Here is a 12,030-nt window from a genome sequence, read left to right on the forward strand (position 1 = left end):
ATGGCACTTGTTATATTTATGCAAGCGATCCGCTGAATATGGTTTAGTTTGTTAATCGCTGTTGCCTGTAGCACTTTTGGTACCCAAGCAATAGCTCCGTACGTTAGCATTGGCCTAATGACAGCGGTGTAGACCCAGGCGATCACCCTGGGCGTGAGGCCCCAGGTGCGTCCGACCGTTCGTCGACACTGCTCATAGGCAATATATGCTCTTTTAGCTCTACCATCTAAGTGTGAGTTCCATGTTAACTTCTTGTCAAGGGTAATACCAAGGTACTTCACCTCGTCAGAAAAATTTAGACTGTAGTTTAGAATCCTTGGGGGTATTAAGCCCGTGATTCTTCTTTTCCTGGTAAATAGGACCATCTCAGTTTTCTTTGGATTTATAGATAGTAAGTGTTCCTTGCACCATGTTTCTATTAGTCGGAGAGCAACTTGTGATCTCTCACATAGTGTGCTCTCAAACTTACCGCTTTGCAGGACAGCAATATCGTCTGCATAGGCTATTGTGTAGAAACCGTTGCTGCTGAGTTGGTCAACCAGGGTATCTAGAACTATGTTCCAGAGTAGTGGTGATAGCACCCCACCCTGTGGACAGCCCCTCGTAACCATGCCTCTAACAGAAACGTCTTCTACATTTATGCTTATTGCTCTATTAGAGAGCATACTGAATATCCATTCGCTTATGGCCAGGGGAACATTCCTGACGTTGAGCTGTTGGGTGATAGTTGGGAATGTGGTTTTATCAAACGCTCCCTCAATGTCTATGAATATACCTAGGGTGGATTCTTTATTATCCAGCGATCTTTCAATTCTTCCCACTACATGATGCAGTGCAGAATCGGTAGATCTTCCCGAAGTATATGCATGTTGATTTGGGTGAAGTGGGTTATGGACCAGAACTTCATCCCTTATGTACCTCTCGCATAGCCTTTCCATCGTTTTCAACAGAAAGGATGTTAGGCTAATTGGTCGGAAAGCCTTTGGTAGGGTGTAGTCCATCCTACCTGGTTTTGGTATGAAGACCACACGTACCTCTCTCCACTTCCTAGGAATATATCTCAGAACCAAAGAGGCTCTGAATATTTCCACGAGGTGCGGCAGAAGGATATCCAGTCCCCACCGTAGTAGGGCTGGATATATGCCGTCAGGCCCTGGTGATTTGAAAGGGGTGAAGCACAATATGGCCCATTTTACCTTTTCCTCATTAATCATTGTTCTGGCGAGGTGCCAGTCGTTTGTTGACGGTATGATTGCTTCTTCCATCCGGTTTGGTGCTGTTGAGACACTAGAACCGGGGAAGTGTGTTTTCATCAGGACCTCAGCACTTTCGCGAAGGTTGGAAGTTTTATTCCCATCTTCCTTCGTTAGTATGCCGACATGCCGATGTGGGTCCTTTGAGAGCGCTTTTTGTAACCTGGAAGCCTGCGGGAAATCTTCGATTTCCTCACAGAAGGTTCTCCAAGCAGCTCTTTGTCTTTGTCTGCAGACTTTTTTAAACTCTCTGAGATTTGATTGGTAAGAATCCCAATCCTCTTTGAGTTTGGTGCGTTTTGCTCCATTAAAAGCTGTTCTTGCTGTCTTCCTAAGGTGTTCCTTAGGAAACCTTAGGTACCCTTACAATGAGGTAAATGTGCAGCTCAGCCTCATTGCCCTTTTCCTAAGGACAACCATGTCATCGTCTCCGATTCCGAAGACAAACAGGTGTCCTTTAGGATCCTTTTTTACCTCATGGTGGAAGGTGCACCATCTCGCGACTGCCATATCTGGATTTTGCGCCGCTAACCTCCGCAGCACTCTTTCTGGGTCATCAGAGGTGCTAATAGCATCCTCCGGGATCCATAGAGAAGCTTTGGTAAGTTTTGGGAGCTTATCCTGACTGAAAACAGCCAGTGATGCTTCCTCCCACGGTTTGAGGTCAGATGTAGCCTTTTCCAGCCATGCAAGCGCCTCATCGTCATCACAGACTACTCTGATGATCTCACCCGAGTAAGTCCACGACTTGAACGTGGGTGCTTTTACCTGGCTGCTCGAGGGTGACAAGATTGTTCTGTCCAATTCCTCGATTAGGCTGTGTTTAATAAGGTTTGCCCGGTCGGCGGTGACCTTTCCATACGGGTTTAACTTATCTATAATAGCAACTTTAAGATGTCTTAAGGTAGCTTCGGCGAAGCTTTGGGAAGGCGCAGCGGTGTTTCCACCACCGCGTGACTTCTTATGCTTCCTCGGCGTGCCCTCCGTGGAGGTACTTGGGCGAAGGCGCTTCACACCGGGGGCTGTTGGTTCCTGTCCTCTTTTGGAGGTGGAACCGTTGTCAGCCTCCGATGTGGGCATCTTCACCTTTGTTTTGGGAGGGGCTGGAGAGGGATGAGCTGCTCCTGTGGGTGCTTTTCCCATCGCCTCTCTGGCCTTCTTCCTTCTTTTTGCCTCGGCGCCGCTGCTAATTCTGTGGCGTTTTGGCCGGTTTTCCCGAGGTGGTCCTTGTCCATCCTCCGCTTGGGCCGAAGCTTGAGGTGAACATTGCTGTTCATCCTTAGCTCCGGCTTCAGGCTGAGGTGAACGTTTTGGTCCAGCCTCCGGTTTGGCCGAGATTAGAGGTGAACATTGCTGTCCATCCTTATCTGCGGCTTTAGGATAGCCTTTATTAAGGTCACCTAGTTTTAAAGGACGCTCCATTCGCACACAGGGATTATCAAGCCCACAGGAAAATATGCTAAATACAGCATATGATCATTAGTCGCTTAAATTATTCAGTTTTTGTTAACACTATGTATTAAACGAGTTGATTTTGTATGCACATCGATCAAATTTAACCTTTCAAAAATACATACAAAACAAAAACGTTCATTACATACTACTAAAATATATTCTTCCAACGTTTCACTCATATACTTAATGAAATAAACCATAGCGTTTATGGCGCTTTATAGCGTTGAGATTTGGAGAACATAAAAGTTACTCTATCTTATTTTTAAAATTGACTACTATCTCAAATGCGCAAAAGAAAAAAACAGTTACACCGTTGCGTACTAAGACTTTGGATGCACAACAGTTTGATGGCAAAGATTCCTAATTACTATAAATTTCAATTACCATATTTCATATTAAATTTGTATAAAAACACATTTACTTGTCTTATGGACAGTTCATTCAAATTTTTTACTAACATACGAGGGGGACAATTACTACATGTAGAAATAGAAGATATACGTCGAAGATAAAAACGTTAGCTATAATTTAAATTTTGTTTCTAAACTTATTTTATTATCTCCATTCATAGTAAACTTGAGGATAATTTGACCATCTGAAAATTCATTTCAATACTTAATTTTAAATTTATTATTACTTCTTTTTCACAGGAGCAAATTGGTGTATCTGCAAGAAATCTCAAAGCACTTGTTACGAAGAGCTCATTCAAGCAAAGGTTTAAGACGGCACAGAAATTTCTTGGAAAGTTAAAATTTCTTATAGATGATGTGAGTAATAAAATTAAATATATCGTATATCGTTTAGTTATAATACGAATCATGGTTTTAAATTAAATACCGTTTGTAAAGAACAAACAACCAATAAACATTTTTTTTAAATATCTATTGATGTGAAAGATTATACATTACCCTACTTTTCTACATAATACACTCTAAAACTAAGGCACTTATGGTACCGTAGGACCCGCTTTTGTATTCCATCCACAAAGATGGTTCCTGGTTAGACAACCGCTGCAGTACGGACATTTTGACTTTTGGCGTTGCCCAATCAGATGAGTATTCAAATGCAGAAACAAATTGTAATCACTCGTCGCTAGAGTGGACTGTATGGTGGGGGTCCAATTATTTCCAGCAAAATAATGTGATAAGGTCTTTAATTTGATTGGCTGTATGTGGACTGGCATGTAGACTCTCAAAACATAGTCGTAATAGCCGCTGAATGCCGCCATTTTGTGGACTGATAATTATATTCCAGTGTACATTATACTACTACTACTATCGGTTTACAGCGTTCTCCGACGCCTTCCGACTCCTAACCGCCATTCTTCTCTATTCAGCCATAGGCCTGGAGGGATTTCTCTTTCCTCTAGTTCTTTTTCAATTCCCTCTCTCCAGCTTTTTCTCGGCCTTCCTCTTTTCCTTCTCCCTTGTGGTGTCCACGTCAAAATCTGTTTTGGAATCCTGTCATCTGGCATTCTCTGTACATGGCCGTACCATATTAACTGTTTTGTTTTTATGTCATCAACTATTGTATGCTTGACTTCCATCATTTCACGTATTCTCTCATTTGGTATCCGATCTCTTCTTGATTTTCCTGCTGCTCTTCTCCAGAAGTCCATTTCTGTTGCTAGTAACAGTTTCTCTGTTCTTTGTTTCATTTGCCAAACTTCGCTGCCATATGTGATTACACTTTTAAGTATGGTGTTGTATGTGAGTTGTTTGTTCGCTTTAGATATTGTTTGGTCCCACAGAATTCCGTTCATCATGGATATGGCTTTTCTACCCTGTATGTTTCTGTCTTTTATAGCAGCATCGAGTGTTCCATCTTGAGTTATCTTCATACCCAGGTACTTGTATTCATCACCACCTACATTATTCTACCCACATTTCATTACTTATAAAAATTTCGCTTAAAAATGATTCCCTCGGTATTGTATCGCTCACGAAAAGTCAATACACCGACTAAAGATTTGGTTTTGTGCACCTTACTCAACATTTCGGTATCACTCGTGAGCACACCGATAATTTTAACGTCCCATCAAAGTTTGGTAGAAACTTCACAGTCAACTTTTTAAATCAAATTGGTTAAGCCTAACCCATTTTCGAACCATTCTATAACTAATAATGTTTTCTCTATGCACTTTACTGATTTCTCATCGTTAGCGGAATTCTCATGTTAAAAAACCGTTTTGTGTCATTTTACGCAACCAAATTCAACCCAGTTGAATATAGCCCTGTAATCGCATCTGTGGCTTCCTGAAAGATGTAAGTACACGTTACACATGCGCTAAATGCTGACCCTAGGTAGGAACCAACTTTTATTACATTTGCAATTGAAATTATGTTTATCAATTTAAAACCCAGTATCAATATAAACATTTTTAACACATTTAATATGTTATCATGGAGAAATATATATATATATATATATATATATATATATATATATATATATATATATATACATATATATATATATATATATACATATATATATATATATATATATATATATATATATATATATACATATATATATATATACATATACGAGGCATGTTTTTTAAGTAAGTACGCTGGTTACCTACATCTCTTGTCTACGCACTGACGCCATTACAGTCTGATTCTTCATTGTATACTTGTTTACTCCAGTGTTTAAGATGCCCCCAACAATCGTGAGTCACGCTGATTGTGAAGTACGGGCTGTTATATGATTTCTTAGTGCTAAAGGCGTAAAACCAATCGATATTCATCGTGAGATCGTTGAAATTTACGGACAAAACATTATGGGTGATGGAATGGTAAGGAAATGGGTGAGAGCATTTAAAGATGGCCGCACAAATGTGCATGATGAAGAACGGAGTGGGCGTCCTTCGGTCGTTAATGAAAATTTGGTGCAGAAAGTGGACGAAAAGGTGAGAGAAAACAGACGCTTTACAATTTCATTATTGTCCGACTGCTTTCCTCAGTATTCTCGTAGTGTTTTGTATCGCATTGTTACCGAGAACTTGAATTACCGGAAATTGTGTTGACGTTGGGTTCCAAAAATGTTGACGGATTTGCACAAAACCCAACTTTTAGGCAGTGCATTGACTTTCCTTGAGGTACCACAGTGAAGGTGAAGATTTTTTAGACCAAATTGTTACTGCTGACGAAACGTGGGTGGCCTACGTCACACCAGAATCGAAACAACAATCCATGGAATGGCGAATTCATCATCACCCAAAAGAGTGAAGTTTAAGCAAACAATTTCTGCCCGGAAAATCATGTGCACAGTTTTTTGGGACAGAAAAGGAGTATTGCTAGTGGAGTTTCTGCCTCGTAATGAGACAATCAATGCAGCGTCTTATTGTGAGACATTGAAAAATCTGCGTCGTGCAATCCAGAACAAAAGACGTGGCAAGTTGAGTAAGGGTATCGTTTTGCTGCATGACAATGCCCGTCCACATGTGGCTAATCAGACCAAAGATCTCATCAAATCATTTAAATGGGAAACTCTAGATCATCCTCCATACAGCCCTGATCTGGCGCCCAGCGACTACCATTTGTTCCAGCACTTGAAGAAACACCTGGGCGGTCAGCGTCTTCAAGACGATAACGAAGTCAAAACATTTGTGATGCAGTGGTTAACAAGTCAGGCGGCAGAATTTTATCAGGAGGGTATTCAAAAACTGGTGCCACGTTATGACAAGTGCCTTAATATTCACGGAAATTATGTAGAAAAGTAGATTACGGTACAGGCTTTCATGTAAAAATAAAATTATTGCCATATCTTTGCACGTCTTTTTTTAATTCCAAAACGGTACTTACTTAAAAAACACGCCTCGTATATATATAATGTCCCTTGGAGCATCGAAAGGAAGTTGATTGTCTAAAAATAGAGTTTATTATTAATTACAAAATTATATACTAACAAATTATACAAACCTAAAAATAGAGAATCAACAATTAAATGTATATGCTTCCAAATATGAAATTATTTTATCTATCTGACAATAGTTATAAATTAAAAGTGAAAAATGTTAGTCATTCAACCAGCCTTCTGTACGTATCCGTCACCTTGAAACAAGCTGCTCCGTTCCGGAATACCAAACATTCACAAAGCTTACATCTTCCCTCCACAAGATATAATTTTCACTATGCAGTGCAAATTATGCGTTTTTATTATATATTACTATGAATAGACATAGGAATGAGCTTTGTAATATAATACAAACCAATCGACCTTGTTTACATAAACTAGATCTCCTTTGAATTCATATTGTATTCTCTTCTTATCAAATATAGATTTGTTGTACTAATTATATCTTGTTGACCTCTGTGCTGCTATTTTTCGATCTTGTTCTAAATTTTTAATTTTTTAACGCTTTTTTCTTTTAATTCAGGTGGTGAAAAGTCAGTAGATTCAAAACTTAAAAGATAATTTGGTGAAAATCCTGTAACTGTGTGATTTGTCTCGTTATATTTATTTGTACATTCTTGTGCTATTTTAGACCATGCCATTTTTTTTCTTCATTTAATTTACATCGTATTTTATTTATTAAGGTCTGGTTTAACCTTTCGTTTAAACCATTTCAGAATGGTGCATCTACTGCTGTGAAAATCAGTTAAATGTTCCTCTTTTCAAAATAATTTTTAAAAGCATTCGAATTTTGATCTGGGTATTGATCTGTAAGTATTATCTCTATTTCGTTTTCTGCAGAAACCTTTTCTATTAGCTTTATGAGTTCTTGAGCACTTTGACCTTTTGAACAGAAGATAAATGCAAATCTTGGAAAGTGATCTACTAATAGGTGTAGGTATTTCTTTATCGATTTACGGCCACCAAAACCACTAACTGTATCCAGAGACATTATTTGAAACGGTTTTTCAGCTGGACCTAGTTGTGACATTGTTTAATCTCTTTTATTTTTTTAATCAAACTTCACAGTTTTTACATATCATCTTAATATTTTCAATATCATTTGGTGCAGTATAAAAAGGTTTAAATATTGCTTTCAATTGATTTATTCCTATGTGACAATAAGTTTCGTGAATTTTCTTTAAAATAAGTTTACTGTATTGTTTACTTAATACCATCTTTTTTCTTTTCCTTTTATCAGCATTGTAGTAAATTTCGTTTTCCATAATAAAGTTGTTTTTTTTTTCTCTTATTCGTTGGTTTTGTGCTTGATCACTTTTTATAAATTCTAGACTAATAACATTTACCGTTTTTAGGATGTATTCATTATTTTCATGATCCTCAAAAACTGGATTTCTACTAAGACAATCTGCTTCAGTATTTGTTTTTCCTGGTGTATACTTTACCTTAAAATTATATTGGGATAAATAGTAAATCATCTAATTCATCATCTGTTGTTTTTAACATTGAGCTTTTCCAGTGGTTTATGATCTGTGTATACAGTAAAGAAGTTTCCAAGCAACTAATGTTGCCAAAATTTTATACTTTCTTTCTTTTATAGCCAAAGTTTTCAAAAAAAAATAGCTTTTCTTCTTCTCTAATATTGGTTTAATTTCTTTGAAAAGCATGCTATAGGCTTTTATCTCTATTTGTTTGTTTTAGAACAGCTCCTAAACCATTTATACTTGCATCAGTGTAAATAAATATGGGTAATTTTGGATTAAAAATTGCAAGAATTGGCCTTGAACATAAGAGATTCTTTATTATGTCAATTGCTATTTGGCACTTATTGGACCAATAAAATTTTGTATCTTTACGCAATAAGTTATGGAGAGGTTCAAGTAGAATTTGGGATATATTTACCATGAAAATTTACTTTTCCTAAAAATTGTCTAATATGTTTTCTGTTTTGTGGTGTGGGAAATTCACTTATTGCTTTCAAGTTATCCTTTAGGGGTGTAATTGTATTATCTTCTATTAAGTGACCCACATATTGTACTGAGTTAGATGCAAATCTACACTTTGTAAATTTCAGTCTAAGTCCTTCCTTTTGTATGACATCCAGCAATTTTCTAATGTGTGTTATATGTTCAGTAAATGTTTTTAAAAAAATCAATATGTCATCAATATAATTTATTGCATTTCCAGATAAATCATATTTCTTTATAATATTTCTTAGAATCCTTTGAAAAATTGCTGGCGAAGTCTTTAGGCCAAATGGGAGACATGTCCATTGATAATGACCTCGAGTTACGAATCCTGTTTTTGGTCTATCTTGAATTCTTAGATGTATGGACCAAAAAGCAGAGTTTATATCTAGAGTTGTAAAATATTTGCAATCTATAGTCTGAACCATTAAGTCTTCTATTAAAGGACATTGAGGAACTATTATCTTATTTAGGTCTCTAAAGTCCATACATAGTTGATTTCTTTTTCCTTCATCTCTTTTTAATGCTCCTGGTGCTGCAAAAGGACTGTATGATTCCTCAATCAAATTATGTTTTAATAATTCTGCAATTTGTTTTTCTATCTCCATTCTACCTTCTATTGAACATCTGTATGGTCTTTTAAAGCAATATTTTTCTGTTTGTAGTTTAATGAAGGCTTCATAATTCTTTCCTTTGCCTACATCAAATTTGTTTTTAGCAACTATTTGTTGATATTAATTCATTATTGCATTTATTATTTCTTTTTGATCTGATTCTAAGTGTTCTGTGTTAATTAGAAATTGGTGGGTGTCTATTTCTTTATTGAAATTTACTTCATATTCTTCAGGTGGTTTGTCTATATCTTCTTCTATTTTTGTGATAGCTTTTGTATCTTCTTTTAATTTTTGTATATTTAAATTCCCATCATGGGTCAATCTAAATTTTTTTATTGTATCTAATCCCAATATGAGATCTCTGTCAAATTCTTTACTTTCTAATATAAATGCATTAATATTTTTTTTCATCTAATATTTTTGCTTTAAATATTACTAAGCCATTAGTTTTTCCCCTCTAATCTTTGTAAATGTTTAATGTGCTTTGATTTAAATTAAACCATACATTTCGTGTTTGACCACGTTCTTTAGTGTTATTGAAACTCTTTTATACCCAGGTAGATTGGCGAGATGTGTGTGATATTTTATTGACCATCGATGATTTGGAATGTAAAATTTTTCTTTTTGTTCATTTGTTATTGATTTAACTGCTATTATATTGGATTTTGGATCTTCTGCTGCAATAACTTCAAACTCAAATCTTAATCTCTCCATAGCAATTAATAATAAATGAATAAACGGACGATTTTTTTTTTAAATTAACTTTTTATTTACTCACCTATTTCTCGTACAAACGTGACAATTGTTGATTTATAATTATGATTAATTGTTGAGCATCGAAGTAAAGTTGATTGTCTAAAAATAGAGTTTATTATTAATTACAAAATTATATGCTAACAAATCATACAAATCTAAAAATAGAGAATCAACAATTAAATGTTTATGCTTCCAAATATGAAATTATTTTATCTATCTGGCAATAGTTATAAATTAAAAGTGAAAAATGTCACAGTCATTCAACCAGCCTTCTGTATGTATCCGTCACCTTGAAACAAGCTGCTGCGTTCCGTAATAACAAGCATTTACAAAGCTTACATATATTTGGAAAATTGTGTCTTAACATAAATATAATCTACCTGTAACAGGAAATACAATTTAAGTATTTCCTGTTACAGGTAGATTATATTTGCACTAAATTTGCTAAACACTAAATGTTGTGAAAAACTGAAGTGTTGCTATTATACATTGACGGCGTTATGAATTGTTCGTTATTATTTGTGTATTTACGAACCGTCGCGTTACGAGATATCATGGAACCATAGCTTTCATATATGATTATAAATTTTATTTGTACTTGACTAAAGTAATACCTTGTCACCTCCCCTTTAAAAAAATTATAACTTTATTGATCTTTAATAACTTTACCCTTATATTTTCATAACTTCCACCTAACCTCAGCATAAAATATTTTGACTTATGTCCTTTTTATAATAGATAATTTTATAATAAAAATAAGTTCAATGTCTTATTTAGAAACTTTGAAACCACCTGTTTCATTTTCTAAAATTTACTCTATAAAATACGAATATTACTAAATCAAATACTACTACAAGAAAAATAGTTTAACAATAACATTGCCGTGGCAGGTTATATTAGCAAGTTATAAATAAAATAAGTTGTAAAGTGTCTTTTATTTTTAAATTTTTAGCCCCAACATGCAATTCCGGACGTTTTTCTTTGGATTATAAGCGGTGGTAAGCGACAAGCATATCAGCGAATTCCAGCTAGGGACATAGTATATTCTGGTGTTGAAGAGGAATGCGGTAAACATTGTGGAAAAGTACAAACAATGTTTCTAAAAGTAAGTCTGTATGATTACTAATATAATTTTAACAGTATAAACTTTGACATGGTTTGAAATATATATTGGGAAAAAATACAAATTTTTGAAACAAATTCTATGTAATAGGCGAGTCTTCTACAGCTGGTGCCGTTTCTTGCATCCTAATATATCTAGCGTTTTCTGTCAAAGCAATCTTCAATTTTTAAATTTCTGGTGTTATCCATTATATCTCCAGGACCGTCTTTCTTCAAAAGTTTACCTCGTTTTCTTCTAGTGGGCGGAGTCCATCTTATCTTTTTTGTCTATATATTTTCAGGCATTCTCTGCACGTGTCCATACCAGTTTAGTCTTTTGGTTTTAATTGTGTCTATTACATCTAGATCAATTTTCATTTCCCTCCTAATATCTTCGTTCCTTATCCTTTCGAGACTATTGAGTAAGCAACATCGTCTCTAATATTTCATTTTAATTGCCTTAATTTTTTATTTGTTTTTTTATTATTCCCCACAATAGTTCGTGTAGCTGTCTAGTGGCTGATCTGGCTTGGCCAATCCTGGAATGCATTTCTTTCTTACTCGCTGCTTTTGATGTCATCTGGACTCCCCAATTATTTGAAGCTTTCAGTTAACTTTATAGTTCCCATTACAATTTGAAGGCTTTCTGGTTTTTCTCCTGCAGCTAAGTTCTCGGTTTTTTGTATGATTATTGTGAGGCCCCACTTTCTGCACTCCTCTTCCAGTTTTCTAAGTATATAGTCTATATCACTCTCGTCTTCAGGTAGAATGGTCATCAACGAAGTGTATCGTGTACAACGTCTCATGTTTAATTAGGATGCCCATAATGCAGCACTTTATTCTCCACACTCCACACTTTCTTCTCCACGCCTCATTCAGATATATTTTGAAGAGTGTATTGAAAGAGCATTGAAAGTTGTACACTATCGTATGCCTTTGTCAGATCTATAAAGACTATTTGAGTCGAAAGGTTGTGAGTTAATCTTTTCTCAATAGCCTGCTTTAAAGAAAATAAGCTGTCCA

The 12,030-nt window shown here is 35.6% G+C and overlaps 1 protein-coding gene across 1 annotated transcript in view; it reads left to right on the forward strand.

The window, feature by feature from the left end:
- LOC140448876 (otoferlin-like) overlaps nucleotides 1-12,030 on the forward strand; it is a 576,219-nt gene that overhangs the window by 491,124 nt on the left and 73,065 nt on the right. Inside the window, exons 16-17 of the mRNA XM_072542001.1 lie at nucleotides 3,359-3,475; nucleotides 10,859-11,011. Of these exons, the coding sequence (XP_072398102.1) occupies nucleotides 3,359-3,475; nucleotides 10,859-11,011 (270 nt within the window). The remainder of the gene's footprint in view (nucleotides 1-3,358; nucleotides 3,476-10,858; nucleotides 11,012-12,030) is intronic.

Source organism: Diabrotica undecimpunctata, chromosome 8 (assembly GCF_040954645.1).
Source record: "Diabrotica undecimpunctata isolate CICGRU chromosome 8, icDiaUnde3, whole genome shotgun sequence".
In the NCBI taxonomy this organism is placed as follows: domain Eukaryota; kingdom Metazoa; phylum Arthropoda; class Insecta; order Coleoptera; family Chrysomelidae; genus Diabrotica; species Diabrotica undecimpunctata.